The sequence below is a fragment of the Aotus nancymaae genome, unplaced genomic scaffold (genome assembly GCF_030222135.1).
Source record: "Aotus nancymaae isolate 86718 unplaced genomic scaffold, 86718_ANA_hifiasm-v0.15.2.pri h1tg000003l, whole genome shotgun sequence".
NCBI lineage: Eukaryota > Metazoa > Chordata > Mammalia > Primates > Aotidae > Aotus > Aotus nancymaae.
The window spans coordinates 64,643,650-64,669,541 of NW_026988414.1; the positions used below are offsets into that span (position 1 = coordinate 64,643,650).

At 37.8% G+C, this 25,892-nt stretch overlaps 1 protein-coding gene across 5 annotated transcripts in view; it reads right to left on the reverse strand.

Moving 5' to 3' along the window:
* The window catches only part of KDM4C (lysine demethylase 4C), a 390,541-nt gene that overhangs the window by 173,633 nt on the left and 191,016 nt on the right, over nucleotides 1-25,892 (reverse strand). For all 5 annotated transcript variants that reach the window (XM_012451385.2, XM_012451384.2, XM_064381825.1 and 2 more), the window contains 4 exons: nucleotides 12,601-12,794; nucleotides 9,279-9,517; nucleotides 6,780-7,102; nucleotides 2,987-3,095 (listed from right to left, as the gene is read on the reverse strand). In XM_012451385.2, coding sequence (XP_012306808.2) covers nucleotides 2,987-3,095; nucleotides 6,780-7,102; nucleotides 9,279-9,517; nucleotides 12,601-12,794 — 865 coding nt within the window. The remainder of the gene's footprint in view (nucleotides 1-2,986; nucleotides 3,096-6,779; nucleotides 7,103-9,278; nucleotides 9,518-12,600; nucleotides 12,795-25,892) is intronic.

Sequence of the window (25,892 nt, forward strand, 5' to 3'; positions counted from 1 at the left end):
ATGCTGGGTGCTTCAAGCATAAAACAACCCAAACAGCTTTGCTTATCAGTCTAGGTTTCAATACAACATTTGTATAATTTTTAAACAGCAGGAAAATAAACAGACTTTTAATAGACGTTTCAGTCACCTTATCTAGCTGCCTAACCACAGAAAAAATTGCAAGTGAAAAACATTTCAGCTAAAAAAAAAAAACAGAGGCAGTTTAGCATTTTCTTTTAAATTGTAAAAGATAAACATGTAGTATATATTTAAGATTTTTCACCAAAAAGAATAAGTTAGATGCTAATTTTTAGGTAAAGATACATTCTAATCATCATTCTTTTATCATATAGCCCCATCTTCTCCATCACCATCAACTCTCTTGTTTTGCTGTTAAACATGAAAAATCTTTTCCCAGAAAATGACAGGCTAAGAGTCAGGAAATACTTCCTGATCCTGTAGTTACAGGATGTGCCACCAGTCAAAATGATCTATGGTGTTTCAAGTTATTTCAGTATGAAAGAGCCACTGCACTGACCTAAAGAAAAGAGCAACGTACAAGTGACTCATTTCCCCCAGTGGCATGGCAGCTCCCAGACATCCTAGACCAAGTCACTTTCCCCTTTGCAGCCTTTCTGTTAAGGAGAAACTTTCCAGTTTCAATAGAGAAATGCTCATTCACCAATAGAAGACACTGTTGTCTAAAGATGCAATTACCCAATGCTCTATTATAGTTACGCTCCCATATATGAGTGCAAAAGGAGAATAGGGCAGAAAATCCCCAAAAGAAGTTGGAATTGGAATTGTATGCTCCCAGTGAGCAAAAACCTCACTGCACATCACAATCTAACAATGATAATGTTTATTCACTTTCAATTTTGCAAGCAACTTAGACACAGAGGCAAATGGCTGAAGTAACATTCAAGTTCCCAATGATGTAAATAATTTGCTTCGGGCCACGGAATATTCTCCATTATCAGTTTGGAAACCTGTAAAAACCTTAAGCCATCATAAAACTTCTCTGATTTTTCTAATCAACTCTGAAAAATCCCCAGAGGTCACTAGAAGTCCTTAACATATTAGAATGGAAAGAAAGATTGTTGAAAAAGCTACAATCATCATTTCTATAAAATATTTAACCTCAAACCCTTGAGACGACTTAATCAAACCAATCCATTTATAAATTTTGCAAGCTATACAAACTGAAATCAGAACTGCTTTCCAAAAGAAAACTCTGGGCCAATTTATGATGGCCCACATCAAAATAAACTTCCTAGGCAAATAAGGACACAGGAGAAAGCAGTCTTCTCTATGTGTTGGTAGAACCTTAGCATAGCCCATTCACTTTAGAAAAGTTATACTGAAGAGAGTCTACTGTGAGGAAGGGTAATTACAATCATGAGTATCGCGCATTAAGTATTAATTACTTTACATGGAATTGTCATATAATTGTCTCAACACTAAAGAGAAAATGATTTGTACTGGGTATAATAAAGTAGCAAAAAAAAAAGAACTAAGCATTATGATATATGGAAATAAATGCAAATCTGTTTCATTACTTCTATTACATGAGTCAGAATTCAACCCTGAATTGGTTTTATAGAAACTACTACAATCCTTACCTAATCCCTACATTCATGATGTCTTTACTTTTTTATGATACATGATCTCCCCAAGTTGCACAGGCTGGTCTCAAACTCCTGGGCTCAAGCAATCCTCCCACTTCTGCTTCCCAAGTAGCTGGGATTACAGGCGTGAGCCACTATGCCCAGCCATGATCTTGTTTTTTAACTAAACATGGAACGTAAGTGAAAACAGTGAATGAAAGGGGGAAAAAAATCTATGAAAGATATCTATCCACTCTGATAAATTTCTTTAAACAAGAAGCTTGAGCTTCTTATTACTCACTTAACATCATCCTCACAGTCACATGACCTTAGTTTATTAATTTCCAGGAATAAAACTGGAGAATACTGTAGAGAAGGATTCTTAACAGAAAACCTGCCTGAGTTAATCCTCTAGACAGAGAAAAAATAAGGCCTTCATGATTGTAAATGTCAAGAGATATTTACAAGACATTTACTAGTCAGTGATCTAGTAAATTTTTAATTTGAGGCAACAGAAATTTCTTTTTTTAAAAAGAAAGATAAAAAAGGCAACCAGGCACACAGTGGCTCATGCTTGTTATCTCAGCACTTTGCGGGGCTGAGGCAGGAGAATTGCCTGAGCCTGGGAGTTCAAGATCCGCGAGAGCAATAGCAAGACCTGTGTCTACAGAAAAACTTTTTAAAAAAAATTAACCAAGTGTGATGGTGCATGCCTTTGGTCCCAGCTACTTGGGAGGCTGAGGTAGGAAGATCACTTGGGCCTCGGCAGTTGAGGCTGCAGTGAGCCATGATCACCCTCTACTGCACTCCAGCATGAATGACAGAGCAAAACTCTGTCTTTAAAAAAGGGCAGCCAGGTTAAAGAAAAAGATAAATTCATATCCAGGAATGGTAAATGATTGAAAATGAAACTGCATTACATCCACTGCATCACAGCAATCTAGTGAATAAAAAAGGATATTTCACCCCACACCAGATACAAAAGGATATGGCACATGATTTTTACTGAAGGTAGTTAAATTAAGGCAAATGATTCAAGTTAAAAGACAATGTAAACAAACCCCCAGCATGTTAATTCTAAAATCTAACATCTTTAGAGAAATGAGTCTCAGCTACTTCTATAAACCTAAAACATATGTCGAGACAGAATGATTTTATCCCATGATATAAAACTGGAAGACTTTTACCAGTAAGAAGGCTAGCTTATATGAAGCAAGTCTTTACCCCTAAGTTCCAAATTCCTTTTACCTGTAAATTGCTAATTATGATGATTTCCTAATAGTATGTATTTGCCACTTGTTAAAATTTTTTTTCTATTCAGCAATTTTTTTATAATAGTTTGTTATAACAAACATCTACACACACACGAAAAAAAATCCTGAAAAGGATCACCAGCTCACCTTCATCACTTGGCGCCTGCTGTTTCACAAGAGTCATCGGGGATCTTGCCGGAGGCATACTAAGTGGATGGCGCCAACTCTTAGAGGTTTTGTTCTCTCCCTCTGTTATCTAGTTACAGTATACAAATGGAGGAGAAATACTATTACCAAAAACAAACTAAAAAAAAAACCCTACAGTTCACAATGATTTATAACTTAATGTTGAAGAAATCTTGTGGTTGTTTACCTCTTGGGGAATCAGTCCTTTAAGAAATTTAAACTTCAGGTCAAAAGAAATAGGAATCAATTCTATTGGTAATTTTACCCTGAGGTCAATTAACTCTTCTTCCACATGGTATTAAAATATAAGCTGTAGGTAGGGTAGGCTTATTAAACCTGCAATAAGCTCAGCAGTTAGCAAGTTTTCTAAAGTTCTTACAACTATTCTAAATTTAGGATTACAGTCCAGGCACATTGGCTCATGCCTGTAACCTCAGCATTTTGGGAGGCCAAAGTGGAAGGATCCCTTGAGCCCAGGAGCTTGAGACTAGCCTGTGAAACACAGGGAGACTCCATGTTTATAATTTAAAAAAAAAAAAAAAAATGACCAGGTATGGTGGCATATGCCTGTGGTCCCAGCTCCTCAGGAGGCTAAGGTGGGAGGATCACTTGGGCCCAGGAGGTCAAGGCTGTAAAGAGCCATGATCATACCCTGTCTCCAAAAATAAATAAACAAGTAAATTTAAGATTGTATTCTCATAAAAATATAGGACCATGGCTTGGTCACCTCTAAGATGTTCCCATGTTAACATTTAGCAAGGAATTTTACTTTCTATCCTTACAGAGAAGACAATCCTGCAAAGTTGAGGCGGTATACTTCTTTCTATTTAAAAATTAATCACCACTTCTGTATCACAAACATAAACAATCCAACAGGAAACCAGAAGTATTCTCTTTTTTTAATGATACATTAATGCCATGGTGAAACCACTTAAATTTTATATATGATTTTTTTTGTCCTGGGATGTACAAACTATATATTCCTTTCCCAGGTAGAAAGTCATGTGTATCCTTATACCTTCCAGCTAGGACCCATCTTTTTAAGCTTTCTTGCTTGCACAATGCAAAACTTTTAAAGGCAGCAGAAGGGGGAAGGATATCAGAGTTTGAACCCAGCAGGCTTACATCAAGAGCTGACTATGAAATAAAACAATCTTAGTCTTCTTCCCTGTAAGCTGAAGAAGCAGTGGCCAGATATAGAGAAACTAGTCTGGCCTCTGACTCCAACACATGATTCTGAGAAAATGTGTAAGAACACTGTAATAAAAGCTAGGAATGAGAAAAGAATAACAAATGCAATATAGGACGACAGCTATCAATGTTTATAATAGCTAAAAAAATAATATGGGAAATTATAACTCAGCCAAGAAGAAATATTCATCAAGACACCACACTGTTGTCATAGCTGGAGTTATAAGGGGATAAATTATATCAGGTTTCTGCTCTCAAGAAGTGGAGATTATAGAGAGGTAAGGGAATAGGTAATAAATGAATAAATCTTACTTATCAGGTACTACTGGGTAAATATGCAATAAAGGAAAATAAAGAAGGACAAAGGAATAGAAAGTGATGGGGAGGGGGCAATTTTATTGGGTAATTTATAAAGGCCTTTCTGATATGGTGATATTTGAGGGGAACTTCGAGCGCATATATACGATGATCTGGGGGAGAAGTATTTTGGGGAGCAAGTACAGCATGTAAAGTGAGAACATACTTGGTGTGTTCCAGGCACAGCATGGAGCCCAGGATGGATGGATGGATGGGTGGATGGATGAGTAGACAGAGCTTAAAAAATAATTCTTATTGAGTAGATGGGCTAATGCCAGCAGCTATCAGCATACACACAGCATTATCCTCAATACTAAAAACATTGACCAAAACTAAATAAAAATTAAATAGGGCTATATTACATCAAGGAGTTATCCAACACTGTGGTATAAGAAAAGAATGTCATGCAACTGTTCTTACAGGCAAGCCAAGCCTCTCAGCCTTCAATAGCAATGTTGGTTTCTCTGTCAATCTTTGCTCAGGGAAATGATGAAGATGAAGGTAAACAGCACTACATCCATAATCACTTTCCTTGAGAGCAAAGAATCTGAAAAGCTACTTTCAGCTCCATTCTAGTTCAAGGAATGTCACTAAATATTATTAAAGCAGGCATTTGACTCATTCATCTCTCAAAAGAATATCAGCTCAGCTACATTTAATCCATTCACGAAATTAAATTGTTAATCTTTTTCCCTTGTTTTTTTTTAAAGAAACAGGGTCTTACACTGCTACCCCGGCTAGAGCACAGTGGTAGGATCACAGCTCATTGCAGCCTTGAATTCCTGGGCTCAAGTGATCCTCCAATCTTAGCCTCCCTAGTAGCTAGGACCACAGGCCCAAGCCATTAAATTTTATTTTTATTTTTTTGTAGACGTAGGGTCTCATCCTGTTGCCCAGGCTCAACATGAATCTCTGGGCTCAAGGGATCCTCCCACCTCAGTCTCTCAAAGTTGCAGGGATTAAAGAAATGAGCCACCACATCTGACCAAAGTTGTAAATTTTGCTTACTAATATGTGAATGCTATTTTCAAACTACTCTTAGGCACCTTTTCAAAGAAAGCAGACCATATTCTTTTTCATATTTCATATTTTTAAGAGTTTATAATTCAATGAGATATACAATTCTACATAAAAAGATAAACACTATTGGGTCAAATCAGAAAACTATATTTTAAATAACATTTTAAGACTGTTGAGAAGCAGGGTATTCAAAGCTGCTGTCCTTATATGACCTCCCTTGTTCTACTCAGGGACACAAAGACCTGCTGTGAATTGAAACGAACAGGAGCCGTGTCTGTTCTGAAGCCAGTGCAACTTGTCAGCTCAATTACTCCTTCCTTATCCACTTGAATTCCCTAATTAGGTTGGATACATCCAAAAAAGAATTCTGACAATCGCTACGGATAGTCATACCTCCCCTGATCCACTCTTAAGGCTACATGGACAGTTTCTGCTGAATATGGAATATTAATACTAATATGGAATATTAATATTAATACAAGGACAATATTGTACAATTTTCCAAAAAGTCACAATGGGAAGCTAAGTAATCTAGAGGGGTCTTTTCTCAGAGGCAAAGGGCCTCTTTTGAGGAGGGGGCAGGACAAGAAAGGTCACCCTGGTCCTGGGATTCAGGGTCCATCAGCAAAGAGTAAGAAGAAAGCATGACCAGGTGAATCCTAACGCTGAAATAGAAGCTGTGGGGTGGCTGGGACCTAGCGTTATTAATATCAGCAAGAGGTAGGCAGTGCCCATCACGTAAATTCTTCCGAGACTAGTTAATAATGCAGGTGACAGAACAATTCTGTATCTTTACTGTATCAATGTCGATATGATTGTAACTTTGTACTATAGTTTTCTAAGATGGTAGTATTGGGAGAAACTGAGTAAAGGGTACAAGGAATCACTGTGCACTATTTCCCACACCGCATATGAATCTACAATTACCTCAAAATAGTTCAATTTTTTAACAAATAGAAAAATCAAGCTTTGACATGTGGCCATAAGCTCCATGTGCTAAATTATCACTCTGTGAGCCATAGCTCACTGAAGGCTTACCTCCCTGTCACTGAATATGATTTAGACCCATAAATGTAAAATGTTATTTATTTGTGCCCTAAAGGAGGATTTCAGTGCACAGCATGTTGTTTTCAAAATGTGTTCTCACCATATAATGAATATGGTAAAAATGGATATTGTCACATACACTGGGGACTTTGAAGCCATTTCTCTCTCCACTGGGGACCGCTGGGACTTCCCCAGGTTCAAGGCCATTCCCATGACTCTCCACGTCACTCTCTTCTCCCTCTGTTAACACACCATTACTCTCTGCCACTGATGAGCATGACTCAGGTGATTTTGGCCATGAAAGCTTGAGTGAGTCTGATTTCTTGGGCTTCTCATAGCCACTAGATAATGGGATGGAATCATCAGCCTCATTGGGTATAGAACATACACTTCTATATGCATAAGTGTTGTCATCCTCAGTTTTTATGTCTTCCGTTACCGATATACTTAAGCAGCTGCTTCCTGAGGATAAAAGAGAAGATGGTTAATAAATCTTGCATTGTATTATTACTAAGTAGGATCGGTAAACTATTCCCAACTGATTCTATATCTTACACACACAAAAGAAACCTCATTTGTACCCATCACATACTAGCTGTGACACTGAACAAGCCAGGTCTTCTACTTAAGTATTATGCCAGGGCTCAAAACCTGCAGATCAATGTGCAAAGAACCATGTAATGACAGAACTAATGAAATTGAGGGGTCTTAGCCAAAACCATCCAGTAATTCATCAAGTGGCTAATTAAACCTACTGTAATAGAAAGCACGATGAGGGGCTGGATGCAGTGGCTCATATGTGTAATCCTACCACTTTGGGAGGCCAAGGCAGGTGGATCACTTGAGGCCAGGAGTTCAACACCAGCCTGGCCAACATGGCTAAACCCCAGCTCTACTAAAAACATAAAAATTAGTCGGGCATGGTGGCACACACCTGTAGTCCCAGCTACTCGGGAGGCTGAGGCAAGAAAATCACTTGAACCCAGGAGGCAGAAGTTGCAGTGAGCTGAGATTGTGCTACTGCACTCCAGCCCAGGTGACAGAGAAAGACTATCTCCAAAAAAAAAAAAAAAAAGCATGACAAGGCACGATATGGGACTATAAGGAAAAGGTATAACTCTCTTCTCTGCATTTGTTGTAATTTTCTTTTTTTTTTTGAGACGGAGTTTCGCTCATTACCCAGGCTGGAGTGCAATGGCACAATCTCGGCTCACCGCAACCTCCACCTCCTGGGTTCAGGCAATTCTCCTGCCTCAGCCTCCTGAGTAGCTGGGATTACAGGCATGCGCCACCATGCCCAGCTAATTTTTTGTATTTTTAGTAGAGATGGGGTTTCACCATGTTGACCAGGATGGTCTCGATCTCTTGACCTCGTGATCCACCCGCCTCGGCCTCCCAAAGTGCTGGGATTACAGGCTTGAGCCACCACGCCCGGCCTTGTTGTAATTTTCTTCCCTACCTTCTCTTCCTTCCTATCTTGTATCCATTCATCACAACTCAATTCAAATATCACCTCTGCCAAGAAACCTTGCCTGTCCAGCTCTCATGTGGTTGAAGTTCTTCCTTGGTAAGCCAGCAACATCCTAGGCGATCTCTATAATGCTACTTACCATACTGGATTGTAATTATGAGTTTATTGCCTAGCTCTCCACTAAAACATGATCTCATTTTTTTTAAAGTTCTGTGGTGTAAACTCTATCCACCCATCTATTTCAAGAGCAAAGGCAATGAGGCTGGAGAAGCAGCAGAGGACCAGTTTAGGACAATGTGAGGACTTTCTTTTATTGTAGGTAAAATAATACTAAGAAGAAGGTAGTGACAAGACCTAAGCTTTTTTTCTTTTAAAGGATCACTATGATGGCCACCTGGAGAACTGACTAACAGGGGTGACTACAGTTGACACTCCTGAATAAGAAGGAAGCAACTGCTGCAGTCGTCCAGGCAAGAGCTATGGTACCAGGAGTCGGATTCTGGCGGAGGGGGTGGGGGTGTCTCCAGAGGAAGGATTTACAGGGTAAGAAGTATGTATGAGAGGAACACAGGAATTAGCTCAATTATGAAGAGGGCAAGAACCCCAACAAATGTGAAAGAGGCAAATCATTAAAGCAGTTTCAGAAAAATATGCTACCAAAGGGGAAGAAGGCAAAGCAGCTGAGATTTTTAGACAATGGTTTTAGTAAAGAAGAGAAGTCAGGAAACTATACATGCTATTGTTGTTCTTAAAACATTGATCTTTATTTTCTTTTTAAAATTAAGTCAAAAGCTAAGAATCTACAAAGAATTATCTGTAATTGATTTTCTCTGCTCATTTGAATTCAAGAGAAGCCTTCCAAAAACATACATTGTAAATTGAGTCGCCCTTAAAAAAAAAAAGTCACATTTTAGAATCTACTTTTTTATTAAACCAAATAGGCATTGCTGGCTCTTTGTCTCACAATTCTGTTACATATAGCAGTGAGACTCCTGACTTTTATAACATTCCCTGGGCCTCTTGGTTGAGTTACCTTACGACTTTGAGTAGATTATTGATTAAGCTATGTGGACTGGTCAGATGCGTGTCATAATGAACATCAATTTAAGGCATCTGATCATCCACCACCTACTATTATATGTGAAACATAACTAACCATCTTCTCACCTGAAAGTCTGATATGATCAGATAAATTCTGATCCGCCTGCATGCTGCTAGCAGAGGCCTCTTCTTCTGAAGGTACTTCTGTGTTCCTCAGCTTCGCTGCTTCTTGAGGCTTTTCACTGACCTTGAGGTCATCTGTGCTTGAGTCAGCGTCAGGGACCTCTGCCCCACTGACTTCAGCTGACACTTCCTCTTCCTCCTCAGCCTTAGGCCTTTTAGAGGTAGACCTAGCACACTGGAAGCTGTCAACAAGAGAAGCAGCAGTCAGAGTGGAATGCTTGCAATGGATATGAAAAACACATCCCAATAAAAATGTCATTGTCACTTGCTTAAAGAAGGAAAGAACTGACATTGTTAATCACTACAAGTCAGTGTTCACGACTGAAAGATTAACTTTGCAATCAAAATCTTAAGAACAAGTTTTATAACAAATTTTAAAATTCACACAACTGTAAATAATTATTAAACATTTTGAAAAAGAGCCACTGCAAAAATGTAGCAACATTTTAAAAGTCTGAAAATAAAAATAAGGTAAAAAATGTTGAAATGAGAGAGAAATAAAATCAATAAATAAAAAATTTAGATAATTAAGAAAATAAATTTAAAAATCAAGATATCCTGTAAGGCTAGTGCTAAAATCTAAGTAAATTATTTACATTTCAAGGTGAACTACTGACTACTTTTCATTGAGTTTTGTATAATTGTCAGGTATGTATTAAAATAGTTCAAATTAAATGCCAATTCATCAATAGAGAAATTATTTAAAAACAGAACAGGCTAACTGAAGAGAGAGAGACAGAGAGAGAGGAGAGAGAGGAGAGAGGGAGAGAGAGAGAGAGCGAGAGAGAGAGAGAGAGAGCGCGCGTGCGCTTCCTAAAGACATTGTCTCACTATATTGCCCAGGCTGGTCTTGAACTCCTGGCCTCAAGTGATCCTCCCTCACTGGCCTCCCAAAGTGCTGAGACAACAGGCATAAGCCACCACATACAGCCTAATTTTATGTATTTAACATTGTATATCAATGAACTATTTTCAGAGTGAACACAATTTTTATCTTCTTCCTCTCTATATTCCAGCAAGTCACTTGATAGCTTTGGCATATATGCTTTTTACATATGAAACAAACATTCCTAACAATTAGAAACAACTACAAATAAACTCAAAGCAACAGTGTCCAAAACACCCCCATATGTATTACAAACACACAAGAAACTGCCACAGGACTAAGCACTGTAGGAAGTCAGGGAGGGCAGAGAAGAGGGTGGCCAGCAATAATTTATATAAATTAGCTTTCACTGCAGCTGATGGCAGTAACAGTAGTAACATCACTGTCATCACGGTGCATGCAAATCCATGCACTGGCTGGTGTGGGAAAATCTCAACATGTGAAAAAAAGAAGGCTGACATGTGCTTGAGACATCAGTGAATCATTCCCTTCATCAGAATTCCCTAAATGGGGTATTTCCAAAGGGAGATCAATAATCTCTAAATATCAACCCACAAGCTGAGCACATTAAACAAGCCCATAGTCAGACTTTCTAAGTAAGTGAGCAAGTTCCACTGATTATGTAAACCTACGGACAGGCATTTTGATCTGTTCAGATGTCATAAATCTATGTTCTCTATCAACCCAAAAGGCCCTCTGTGGTTAATAACTAGGAAACCAAGTCATACACCTAATGAAAATACTGTGTTTTCCATCCATTAAAGAACAATTCTCAAGATGTTCTCCTGGTGTGCATTCTGAACTCAGGATTGGATACTGCCTCCTTCCAACGCTGGTTTCTTTCGTGCTGTGAATTAACACATTTATCAAAGACACTACTGTTCAAATCAATATTTCTCAAATTTTCTTGAATGTAACCCACAATGAGTTATACATTTCAGATAGTGACACTACATACACACATGCACATACTTACACACGTCATGAGTATTTGCCCTTACCACAGAAGAATCACTGTAATAGTTTTTATTCTATTTTACCACCTAATTTTAAAACAGTCTTGATCTACTAAACTGATGTGAAAACAAACACTTTGAAAATGATTGCAGTAAACGACAGGGCTAAATATCAACACCTGAGTTAGTTCTGCACCTCAGGTCTGTCTCTTACACAACGCTGAAGTGTGACTCCATGTTCCTAAGGTTCCTGCACTCACTACAACTCTACATTAGCAGAAAATAAATATCAGGAAAAAGAACAGAGAGAAAATAAGCATCGTAAGTCTGGGCAAAGATGAAAAATTACCATGTTATTGAGTTAATATCAAAAAAAGTGGAAACAAGCTATAGGGGATTAGTTAGATACATGCAAGCATTAAAAATTATGTTGCAGCAAATCAGTCAGTTACATAAAAAAACACTCAAAACTGATCATCAGATTGTTAATAGAGCATGGCCCCAATTTTGGAAAGATATATACTATAAAATATATAATAAATATATAGGTAAAGGATATATACAAAATGTTAACACTGGTTATCTCTGGATAGTGAGGTTATGGGTGATATGGGATTCCTTCAATATTCTTTTCCTTATTTTACAAATTTCCTCCAATGCACAAATATTACTTTTATAATCTGAAAGAAAAACAATGAGTAATATTGAAAAGGAAAATTTAACATTAAATTGGAAAACATAAGAGCCTTAAAAGGTAGCCTAAGGACCTGAGCAACACAACACACATCCTATTCAATAGGTTTTAAAACAACAAGATGCCCACAGCAGATCTAAAAGCTTTTGAAATGGCCCTGGCCACAAAGATGGAACGGAGAATAAAGTTCACAAGGATAAGCATGTTACAGAAACGCCATATTGCAGTGTTTTATATCTTATAAAAGAATAAAACCAAGTGCATAAAATGTGGTAAAATATAAACATCCAGATGAGAGTAGTACCTCAGATGTGGGACAAATGAAGAAGATAATCACTAAAGTCAAAAAGAAAAATGGTGGCAAAATGAAAAAGTGGAAAATCAAGTTACTGATTAAAACATAAAAATACACAGAAAGGAACAATACAACCATAAAAGACATTAGTGTAAGTGGTCTAATAAGTTCTATATTGTTCTATTTGCCATGTAGAGCAACTTCAGGAATATTCTCAAACAAAATAAATATACATCTCTTCCTACATTATATTTATTACACATCTAAGAGTTAAAAATAATTTGTCTCACATTTTCAGGAAGGTATTAAGTAAAGTTATGATTAATAAATTGAAAAAGCAAGTAAATCGCCTTTGAGAATACCACATCCAATGACCCATTTGAATTGAGAAAACACTATAGGCAAGGGGGGTCAGTAGGGTGAGGGGTCATTACCTCCGGGATGCTTTTCTTACTTTCCTCCTCCTCTGCAGCCATGCTTTTACTTCAGGGGTGGATGCTGGAGTAGGCTTCGTGTGATCAATGGTGTATATATCCTTTCCTTGTTTCCAAAGCTGATATCTGTCTGGCTGAAATTTCCTCACAAAGATATCCATTGAAATTTTCACCATGTCTTTTCTGCAAGTGCACTGAAACACATAATAGAGGATAATGTGTTACATTATCAAACATCCAGTGGATAATAAACCCTATTTCTTTGAAACAGAGATGAGAATCTATACATTCACATTTATAAGCAGGAAAATAAGATGGGAAAATGATTTGTGGACCTCACAGGAAACTATATACCAAGAAAAACTAAAAGGAAAGAGTACTCATTTGGAAGCATGCCTGCAACAGAAAGATTATCCGCCCATCACAATGATGTGTCAATGAACTGTGCACTGAAAGGTCTGTAAAGCTGAAAACCTGGGATGTCAAAAATAAAACAACCCAATTAATGAATGATTAGAATACTTTAACCAATGAGTTGAGAAAAATTTACTCTAAGATATATTTTGTTATATTCATGGTTATTAAGAAACCCTCACAAGGTAACCCAAAATTAGAAGCAAATCAATAGCCTTTTCTACATCACATCACATATAACATCCAACACCATCATCAACAACAACACACATATCCACTAAAATGAAGACATAGGGTAAAAGTGAGAAGTTCAAAGAAAAATTACTTCGAATCTACTATGCCTTTAATTCTTACAGTTATCAGTAACATCTTATTAAGCAAGTTTTCTATAAAGACTTCACAAAAAGTTTTATTAGGTCTAGGCCAACACTATGCAACAGGGAAGTTATCATTCAAATGGTGGTGCATAAATAATCCCAAAGATTTAACTGATATACGTTGACAATCTCTAACATACCTGGTAACAGACTGACTGAACAGTTCTGACACAATAAGACTTTCGACATCTTGGTGATACAATTATCATCTCCATACAAATTAATTCCAAAGTCTTAATAATATCTAAACCCAAACTCCCTCCACAGAGTTCTCATCCTAATGGCCATTACATTCAAAATACCTAAAATTAATGTCTTCAACTTCAAACCATACTCTGTCACTATGATACCACAGTTCTATTCTCCTACATTCATAGTCCACATTTCCTAGATACTCACTACTCCTTCAACCCTAAAAGTTCAGCCTGTCTCCATGTACACTGTCTCCTGTCTCGATTCCTTCTGCCAGAATCCTTATAGCTACGCTGCCAGGCCTTGAAACCTAGCATAACAAGGCTAATGTCCCTGCCTGTAGTCTCTCCTAACATCAATCCATTGTTATAGCTGTTACTTTCATCTCCCCCAAATATCTTACAATCTTTCATTCCTATGTTCAATAAGGCGTAATCACCCTGCTTTTCCTTTAGAATAAGATCTAAACTATGAGCCTGGCATTAAGGGCTCCAAGATTTTACTCCACCAGAGAGATTTTCAGGTTTCACTCCCACAGTAAGTCAACATGAATATTCTTTTCAAGTCATGGGAGCCCAAATGCCCCATACGCTTCGTTACTTCCATATTTTCCTCCTACCACACCACTTTCCTGCATACTAGTCTGCTATCCAGCAAAACCTCATCCTCAGCTCTGAATATAAATTGTATCGATTGTTCCTCTGAACCTAATACTATTTATCTACATCACTGCTTTCTATTATTGGTTACGCATAGTGAGGGTTCTAAGTTACCTTGCTACAATTATCTTGCCATTGGAATATAAAAAATGAGGACCCTGAGAAATTAAAAGATATTTTAATTTAAGATGTAATCTTTTGACTAAAGGGGGAAAAAAAGCTTGGACTTATAACCAGAAACTTTCTTAAAGTGTTGCTAATGTTGCTTCGCAAAGAAAAACTAAACAGTGAACAAGAGTGATGCTCCCCACTTTGAAGAGCTAATTTAGGCCTGATCATGATTACAACTGTAACATCCCTAGGGCAGATAAGCTGGAGAGGTACAGAATACTATTTCTGAGGAATATGTCTCAGAAAAAAAACCTTTGACCTGATTAATATTCATCTTGTTTGCTGAGATGATGCCATGAAGTCTAAATAGAAACAGCAGATAAGCCATGGTCAAAGAGGAACGTGCTCAGAGACTGGAGGACGGTGTTGCTGGAAAAACTTGCTAAACAGATTAGGCATGTGACTCATGGATCCAACCAACCACGTCAGCAGAAGTCAGGAAAAGAGTTGTGGTTATCCAAGAGAGATCTGTGTGAGACCGTCTTGCTTGATGCTTGGATGTCCATGAAATGCATAGAAGACTGACAAGGATTTTAAGGGTTTATACCAGCAGAAATGCTGCCAGCCTGAACCTAGAGGAACAGAGACAGGAAAAAATGAAGCAATGACTCCAAGAACAGAGCCACAGATGCAGAATGACTGAGTGGACAAACCTCATTGGGCTGTTACAGCAGCCCTAACAAACTACCCTTTAGGAGGTGCAGAAACATGCTACTATGCATCTTAAGATTTCTTCAGGATTAAATCGACCAGGAAACCCACCTATATTAAATTTTTCTAAATAACCTAAACCCAACAATTACAATCTCAGTAATGGTATAAAAGATAACATAAAAAGGTAAGATTATACCTTTAGAGTTTATTTGGTAGTATTATGCAATGGAAGATCAGGAAAAGATAACACCACATCAATTTGCTAGGAAACTGTAAGTCCCATGATGCAAATAGTGCTTAAAAGACTGGATTCAAACTCCAGCTTCAACAATGACAAGCTATGAAACCTTGAGCAACTTATTTGACTTCTCCATGCCTCAGTTCCCCCATCTAAAAAACTGCAAGTAACAACGGTAACTAACTATCCTCATGGGACTGATAATAGAATCTAACTTTGTGTTCTTATAAAATGTTGCTGAAAATGCTATATGAGTGCCTATTTTTAAAAGCCCCAATATGGCTTATATAAATTGCTTTTTGGTAATCCGACCACAAGAACACAGAGGTTTCTAGTGTTATCTTATTTTGCCTTACTGAAAAAGTGGAAGCAACAAAGGAAATAAGAAGACAAATGGTCTTAAGGGTCAAAGGGAAGTAAGTGCACAGTGGTTCTGAAAAATCAAACAGGAGGAGCAATCCCAGACTTCAGGAGGACTGAGAAAACCCAAGAGGACCAGGCCATTGTTGTGGGAGAGGGGAAAGCAGTATACCTCAAGCTCCTGTTTGCATAATATGTGGCAACCAGACTCAACTCCATGGCTTCACATCTAGAGCAAACTGAAACTGGAGGCCCAGTAGATGTAAGGCATTAATGAGAGGAAATACCCATAACAAGAATTAATACTACCCAGGTGCCAAAGGTAGGATGCTGTAAGGTAAAATAAGATAGAGGCAAGGGTTCAACTCATGTGACTTCTTTGTTCTCCATTGTGTTTTAAAAAAAAGCAAAATAGGCCCCCTTTTAACAGAAGAGCTTGGTATTACATGGCAACATGCACGTGGTTTGGGGAGGCCAAGGCAGGTGGATGGCTTGATCCCAGTAGTTCTAGACCAGCCTGGGGAACGTCAAAACCCCATCTCTACCAAAAATACAAAAAATAGTCTCATAACCCAGTCTCAAAAATAAATAAGCCCAAATGAAACACATATTGTCATCTTGTGGTGATGCATGAGTACATACTATATCCTTAGACCTATCCTGTCCTATCCTATCCTTTAGATCTAAAATGCTGTCCTTTAGAATAGCCACCAAAAACATATTTACCAAAAAAAATAGTTTATACCAAAAAAAACCAAATGAACAACATATTTGTTGCTATTTCCTCAAAGAAATGTGAATGAATAATTTAAAAAGCAAAACTTAGTTTTAAACACCCTAAATTTTAAAATAAAACTCTCACCTCCTCTCCCCCAAAAATGTTATTGCTTTTAAAGGTTATCAGCTAATTATCTTTGAGGCACAATCAAATTACATGAGATCAAAACTACAGTATGAAAAAGGCATCTATTCTAGATTCTATCCAACACAAACCAAAAGGGCCTGACATCTCCCAATATATAAGGTATAAAAACATGAGGCTGTGTATAAAACTTAAAAATGCAAAATGTTCAATGAAATAGCAATTCACTGGCTTTAAGAACACAAGTTTATGTTTTTAACACAAGTTGCCACTGAATAGTATCATATATAATATTATGAACAAATCGAAGAGAGACATTCTACATTTCATTGCTTTCTAACAACCCTAACGTTAGTGAAGACATTAAGAATTAAGAATGTATTATTAAACAATCATTTCTAATTTATATTATGATATCATAATTCATAATTATTCATTATTTCTATATTAAGAAGTAACAAAGCACTGCTAAGTGTTAGGCATCAAAGTAACCTCTTATTTAACAAAGAATATGTCTGCTGGTGGTAACTAGTAGGGCCAAAATCATTAATTAGGCCTGACATATAATTGTATTCTAAATCCTCAGACTACACTCTCATAGTCACATAGATCTGTGCAAGTTCAGATACTTTAGTCTCAAAAAAAAAAGTATGAAACCATAACTTAAATTTTTTTTTTTTTTTTGAGACAAGGTTCCGCATTGTCAGCCAGGCTGTAGTGCAGTGGCACCATCTCGTCTCACTGTAACCTCTCCCGCCTGGGTTCAAGCAATTCTCCTGCCGCAGCCAATGAAGTAGCTGGGATCACAGGCATGTGCCACCACACTCAGCTAATTTTTGTATTTTTAGTAGAGATGGGATTTCGGTATGTTAGCCAACATGCTCTCGAACTCCTGACCTCGAGTGATCCACCTGCCTCGCCCAAAGTGCTGAGATTATAGGCATGAGCCACTGCACCCAGCCCTGAATTTCTTATTCTAATTTTAATAAACCATTATTGTAAATTATCTCAGATACCTTGCCCCATCTGACTTTATACACCAGTCTATTCTTAACCATGAGAGTATACACAGTGTCTGTCTTATAGAGAAGTGTATTTTAAGTGCCTAGAAAATAAGTCTCTTAAAAATATTTGTTAAATAACCTTTAAAAAAATACATGTGAGGAGACAGAGATAGGCTCAGAGGACTCACATTAATTACTTCAAGGTCACATACCTAATAAGTAACAGAGACTATGGTAGATTCAAATCTAGCACTCCTACATTCTTAGCTAATCCACTGTGGAAATTCCAAAAGAAAACCACATTTAATACATTTAATATGTTTCTTCATTTAAATGGCCATATTTTTCCATCTCAATCTTCTTTATCTATGACCCAGAACCAAACTGAAATTGTAGCTGAGAATAAACGCCCGGGACTCATTACATTTGCCTTCTATGCATGATATCATGCTGTGTTGACAGAGTTTAACCAGCCTAGCTAACAATTTTCCAAAATAACTTTCCTCCCCCTCTCCTACTTCTAATAGGTTCAGACTAATTTCTCTGGAATATTTGCAGGCTTCACTGTGCCAGGATATGTCTCCCTTCTAAAGTAAGGCAATTATAAAGCAATTTAAGGTATGGGACTAGAAACTCAATCTTTCTGACCCATGAGAGCACTGTTCAAATAGACAAAGAAAAACTATGCAAAAAGAAGGGAAATGGATTCAAATAGTTTGCTCCAGGGTCTCCAAAAGATTCTGTAGAAATTATTTTTAGAATTTCTGCTTCTCAACACTTACCAAATATCTGATAGAAAGGTTGTGGAAGTTCACAGTTACAGATATTAAACAATCCACTCCTGCTGTGTCATGTAAAACAGCATGAAATTGAACTCTTTAGTACTCAGGGGAAGATAAAGTTATTTTGTTCTGAATTCATGCACTCCATGTCACACTTTATATGGACGATAAATCTGAGGAAGATCAGATAAAAATAGGGCTCTGCACACTCTTAGAGATCTAAATTCTTTATGAACGTAAATATTTGTATGAGTCTGTATGATCAAATATGAAAGCAGAGAGGCCGGGCGTGGTAGCTCATGCCTGTAATCCCAGCACTTTCAGAGGCTGAGGCAGGCAGATCACCTGAAATCAGTAGTTCCAGACCAGCCTGGCCAACATGGTGAAATTCCATCTCTACTAAAAATATAAAAATTAGTCAGGCATGGCAGCACATGTCTATAATCTCAGCTACTCAGGAGAACTGCTTGAACCCGAGGTGGAGGTTACAGTGAGTGGAGATCATATCACTGCATTCCAGTCTGGGCAACAGAGCAAGACCCTGTCTCCAAAAAAAAAAAAAAAAAAAAAAGGTGGGGGTAGACAGAAGTGGCATGGATGCATATTGTTGTATATAATCCTTCTCCTAAATGTTTTTATTAAAATGTTCAGATACACTGATTTCCTTGTTGGAGAGTCTTTCAGTTATTTCTTTTTAAAAGTCTAAGTTAAGGTAATTAGAAGGCATCCTGAACCCAGAATGATTCTTAGGAAGTAAGTCATCCACTTGAATCATCATATTCTAATTCATGGATAAGAAACTGAAGCACAAAAATGCTAACTGACTTGTCAGATGTCACAAGGATAGCAAACAGGAGGGAAAAGGAGTTTAAGTGATGTGAGATTCAGTATCCTACCCATCAGCCTTTTGGGTTTTCAATTTTGTAACCACTGAGTATACAGGAACATAATGAGTAATTTAAGGGTCTGAATGTCGAACTAGCTGTCTTACAGGCTTCAAAATGCTGGCCGCATTAAGTACCATCTGACTGATGTTGAAGACATTTACCTTTTTCTACTTATGCTAAATATGAGATAAACACAGCATCTCCTACCCTCTTCCATCTTTTGTGCACAAGTCAAACACTAGTAGGAATGTAAGTAGATATTAATGAGAAAATAATGTTTTAAAAGAAGGGAAGTGGGGGATGTTAATAAGTAGAAAAAAATTTTAAAGTAGCTATGCATGCATAATAAAATTCCCAGAATAAGCTCTAGATAGTATATCAAGGGTACTCTCACCTGGGAGAAACAAAAATAACAATTTTCAAATATATTTTAGGTTACCATATTTTTAAATGCTATATGTCACACTAATTTTGAATGTAAGTCTCTGGAAAAATGAAACCTTGATTTATTTAGCAGCCATGCTATAAACACTAACCTGCACTCCATGTACTCTGATTATATGTCACCTGAAAACTCTATGGTATTGTTTCTAAAGTGGTAAAATACCTACTGAAAGCTAACTAGACCAAGAGAGTAACGCTTTTAGTCTATTTTTGATTTTCTAATATTAACAATATGGTCAGGGGCTGGGTACAGAGGGGCTCACACCTGTAATCCTAGCATTTTGGAAGGATGACACAAGAAGATTGCTTGAGGTCAGCAGTTCAAGACTAGCTGGGACAACGAACCAAGACCCCATAACTGGGGCAAAAAATAACAGTAGTAATTTAACACTAAATAAGAAAAAGAAAACAACTAATTTTTCTGAAATAAAAATTTGACAATTCAATGATAAAACATACTTTTCAGCCAAACTTCTCAATAAAAATAGTAGTACCATAAGTAAATAATTTAGCAACTCAGATTCGCTTTACCTGGCAATACCTGCCTTATCTCTCAAGTGTGAGACTATGTCTGTCACTGTTAATATATTTTTTGCTATTAATTTCATGAAATGATCTAAAGTGGACAAAAGACAGATGTATTAAACTTGAATCAGAAAAAAGAACAAGCAGAAGATAGAAAACTACACAATGCATTTAAGTGTTCTTACAGTTTCTCTCTAGCCAAATTTAAACAACATCAGGCAGGAAGAATATGGAGAAACATGTCTTGAAAGAAGATTCACTATTATTCTAATAAATCAAAATGAGAAGAACAGGATTTAAATCAGTTTAAACCCAACAGGTATCCAACACGCAGAACTAACTCCCATGACTTACCATTAGCTGTCTAACACGAGACTCACAACTAGCAAAACAAAGCTACATTAAACCAATCTGTGACATACTAAGAATAAAGCATGCCAACAATTTGGCAACACATACCAGAATGCTTAAAGTATTTAAGTCTTGGCTGGGCGCAGTGGCTCACACTTGTAATCCCAGCACTCTGGGAGGCCGAGGCGGGTGAATCACGAGGTCAAGAGATCGACACCATCCTGGCCAACATGGTAAAACCCCGTCTCTACTAAAAATACAAACATTAGCTGGGCATGGTGGCACACGCCTGTAGTCCCAGCTACTCGGGAGGCTGAGGCAGGAGAACTGCTTGAACCCAGGAGGCGGAGGTTGCAGTGAGCCAAGATTGTGCCACTGCACTCCAGCCTGGCGCCTGGCGATGGAGCGAGACTCTGTCTCAAACAAAAAAAAACTTTAACAATCCCAGCACTTTGGGAGGCCGAGGCGGGTGGATCACGAGGTCAAGAGATCAAGACCATCCTGGTCAACATGGTGAAACCCCGTCTCTACTAATAACAAAAAATTAGCTGGGCATGGTGGCGCGTGCCTGTAATCCCAGCTACTCAGGAGGCTGAGGCAGGAGAATTGCCTGAACCCAGGAGGCGGAGGTTGCAGTGAGCCGAGATCGCGCCATTGCACTCCAGCCTGGGTAACGAGCGAAACTCCGTCTCAAAAAAAAAAAAAAAAAAAAAATTTAACAGTCTTAAAATATGAATAACCTATGACCACAATTGTTGAGATTTTCCTAAGGAGATAATTTTGAATTAATAGACCAACTTAATTTTAACAATACACAGCTCATCTGTGTTTATTGAACATCTTAAAATAAGAAAAAACATTTTCTGCTACTCCTTCAAAAAATTATGGTACAGCCAAGTAAATTAATTTTATGGGAGAATATTTAGTCATATGGAAATGCATTACCATTACGTAGAGAAAACAGGTGAGTGTATTTCTATTTTCACATACATATATCTATAACATAGATTTTTTATACATATATTTACATACACATACACACGCAAACACACACACACAGCTATTTTCACAAAATAGAAAATGGCTCCCCGCTACATAGATGGAGCAAGTAAGAGATCAAGGTCTCTCTCTTGATCTCTCACTCTCACTCTTGATCTTTCTATATTTATCTCAAACCAAAGGTGTTTTACTTCATACCCATTGTTATTTTCCCTTTAGATTATTTACCATAATGTGTAATCATATTTTGTGTATTTTTTTAATCTCAGTTGTTTCCAACACTACAACCTATACTTGGTGAAGATAGGCATCAGGTCTGTTTTACCACTGAGTATCTGTCATCAGTACATAGTGCATGCTCCATAAATATTAGCTGAATGATGGCTAACCCACCAGAGTAATGCCAGCAATGTAAGAAACAAGACTGTCAGGCACAGTGGCTCATGCCTGTAATCCCAGCACTCTAGGAGACCAAGGTTAGCAGATCACCTGAGGTCAGGAATGCGAGACCAGCCTGGCCAACAGAGTGAAACCCCGTCCCTACTAAAAATACAAAAATTAGCCAGGTGTAGTGGCACACACCTGTAATTTCAGCTACCCTGGAGGCTTAGGCAGGAGAATCGCTTGAACCCAGGAGGCAAAGGTTGCAGTGAGCAGAGATCGCGCCATTGCACTCCAGCCTGGGTGACAGAGCAAGACTCCGTCTCAAAAAAAAAAAAGAAAGAAATGACAAAAATGAAAATTAAAATTGAATGTTGACTCACCATATTTGAATTATTCAGTAACTTCCCTCATTTCTATTTACGTAAGTTATTTTAAAATTAAATTACCTGATCATTGTGTAGAACCTTTGATTAGATGACCTTAAAGTATTATATTACTATGTGGGGGAAGTCTGCCTTAATTAATATTAAACATGTCACAATCGTTAAGGAGCTTTCTTTGCCCAAGAAATGATACTCATCTGCAAACTACAATACAGATTTCTAACTACACATACACGTGTCAAGAAATTGGTTAATTTGGCCGGGCGCAGTGGCTCATGCCTGTAATCCCAGCACTTTGGGAGGCCGAGGAGGGTGGATCACGAGGTCAAGAGATCGAGACCATCCTGGTCAACACGGTGAAACCCCGTCTCTACTAAAAATACAAAAAATTAGCTGGGCATGGTGGCACGTGCCTGTAATCCCAGCTACTCAGGAGGCTGAGGCAGGAGAATTGCTTAAACCCAGGAGGCGGAGGTTGCGGTGAGCCGAGATAGCGCCATTGCACTCCAGCCTGGGTAACAAGAGCGAAACTCCGTCTCAAAAAAAAAAAAAAAAGAAAAGAAAAAGAATGTGATTTGGAAGGATCAGGTGTATTTTTACTCTACAGAAATTCATTAATCAGTCTAAATGTTAGAACAGGCTACATAATAAATGCAGTTTTAATGATCTACATTTCCTCATATTCACAGGCACTTTTAATGTATTTAAATCCAAACTGGAATAAATCCAGAAAGGAATCATAAATGCAGCAGAAATCAGCCCCATGTTCTGCCAAGCAGTAAAGACCACTTTAAAACAATTTTGACCATCCCTCCATATTTCTAGTGCCAAAAAAAAAGCTCCACATTTGTATAACATATAATAATCACAGTAAAGATTATTCATCTAAAAAAAAGATTACTCATCAGTATATGTAATAAGAAATTATTACATGGCTATAGTTTCACTTATTTATTCAGATGTGGCTGCCTGTTACAATATTACAATTCATCAACTGTCACACTTTTTAAAATCTTGTTTATAAAAAAAGGAATGTGCTGTCTTCACCAGTGCATAAATATAAGCTGTGGCAGCTATCCATTAAATCAAAATGCAAAAACCTTTCCTCATGGGGTCTGAAAGACCAAATTAAAAGGCAAAAGAAAGTAGAGCAGAGGGAATGATGAAGTTAGTATATGAGTGCATCATTTCGGTTTTGGTTCATCCTACCTTCCATGAGCTGTTGCTAAGAGGAGGTACCCTGGGGGCCAGACCAGGGTTGCTGGGGCAGGGGAATACTGTTTTTTAAATAGCAATAAACAATTATCACATACCAAGTCTGCTCATACTTTGTCTTTCACTTTGTCCAAGAACACAGGAAATAAGTTGAAAATGGCTTCTAAGTCGTTTTAGCCACAAAATTATCACATCTGATCTATATAATCTCTGGCCAAGACCAAATTACAAGCCTTTCCTTCACAGTGCAAAATCATGAAGCCTATCCCACTATAAGCTTTAATTTCCCCTCTCCATGGAATATATATTGAAAAGAAAACTAAGAAGTCCAGCTCTTTAATAAAATATTATATTACATCCATCTTCAGTTCAAATTTAATACTGTGCTACAGCAATATGTCCACAGTAACAAACTATGAAGCATTCACTCTACAAATATTTTGGTGCTTAATGGGTCCCAACAGGTACAATTACAGCGACCCAGGGTCATAAGTAAGTAAACTACAAGAGGGAGGGCAGAAATCTAAAAAGTTTTCTATGTTCATCATTGGTTAAGTTTTCGTAAACTTAATGGGGCTATTTTATTCATAAGAAATCATTACTCATTATTTAATCCTTTCAAAAAATTTTACTGTAACTGATGGGGTTGAATTAAATGACGAAATTGTGTTGCATGATTTGTTCCTAAGATTTCTCTTCATTAGGATGCTTTCTGACTAAAAAGAGCATCTTGATTGTACCCTAAGCTCAGGCATGTAATTTAGGGAGGCTAGACTGGCTGAACATTCCATCCCAATGGCAACAGTGATTGGTTCAGAGATAGGCACATGGCCCAAGCGACACCAAAGGGGTTCAGTGGGAATGTGTCAGTAGGTTGTCTTCCTAGAGAAGCTAACAGTTATCTTCGCCACAACATGGGAAACAACTCCCTGAGAAAGAAATCAACAGAGCAGAATGTATGACAGGAGATGTCAGGGAGATTCTTGAAGATATGTATCAAGTAGGTAGTTCTGTATCTGGAGAATATTTATCCATAGGACCAGCTCAGGCAGAATCAATACACTTAGTATTCATCTCTAAGTATATAACACTTAAAAGAAATGTTAAAATCATCTCTGAACATAGAAAAAAAAATTTAAATAAAAACAGTTCTCCAGTCTGTTTCTGGAAATGTATCTACAGTTGAAACCAGAGCGTAACAATTTGTATTTGACATATGAAAAAATGATTTTATAGTCAGCATGGGATGGAATGGGTTATCAAGTAAAATGGTCATATGATGTGAGCCAGATATGGATGCAAAATTAACAAGACAATGAATAATGGAACAGCATATATAAGAATTTGCAAAAACAGACTGTTTACATTTCCATTTTCACATGTGTTCAAAACAATCCAAGTCAGTCAATATGCTTAGAATATCAGGCCTAAAAGTTAACAGATAAAACAACCCTATGTTCTTAATGTGGAGACTTGATACTTAGACGGCTGTTTAAACCAGCCACAATTTTAAATGTCAATTGGAACATACAAAAAGCCCTTCAATATGAAAAGTTCATACATATAAAAATGCAGGCCGGGCGCGGTGGCTCACACCTGTAATCCCAGCACTTTGGGAGGCTGAGGTGCGCAGATCACTAGGTTAAGAGATTGAGACCATCCTGGCCAACATGGTGAAACCCCATCTCCACTAAAAATACAAAAATTAGCTGGGCATGGTGGCACGCGCCTGTGGTCCCAGCTACTCGGGAGGCTGAGGCAGAAGAATCACTTGAATCCAGGAGGCAGAGGTTGCAGTGAGCCGAGATTGCACCACTGCACTCCAGCCTGGTGACAGAGCAAGACTCCATCTCAAAAAAAAAAAAAAAAAAGCAATTCTGGCTCTATGGCATTAAGAAAAAAAAAATCAAAACAGTAATTAACAATCAATCCATGCTGGGCACGGTGGCTCATACCTGTAATTTCAGCACTTTGGGAGGCCAAAGCAGGCAGATCACATGAGGTCAGAAGTTCGAGACCAGCCTGCCCAATATGGCAACACCCCGTCTCTACTACAAATACAAAAATTAGCCAGGCATGGTGGTGCACACCTGTAGTCCCAGCTACTCAAAAGGTTGAAGCGCAAGAATCATTTGAACCAGGAGATGGAGGGCGCAGTGAGCCAATATCATGCCACTGCACTCCAGCTTGGGTGACAGAGCAAGACTCTGTGTGAAAACACACAAACACACACACACACACACACAACTTAACCCAACAGAAGTAACATATGCCAATATTCTAGAACCAATATAAAAATTTTAAACACTCAATCTAAAACACTTTATTTTAAAAGACCAATATACACCAAGGTCTGTTGGGGGGTAGGTGGGGACAGCAGGGGGTGGGGAG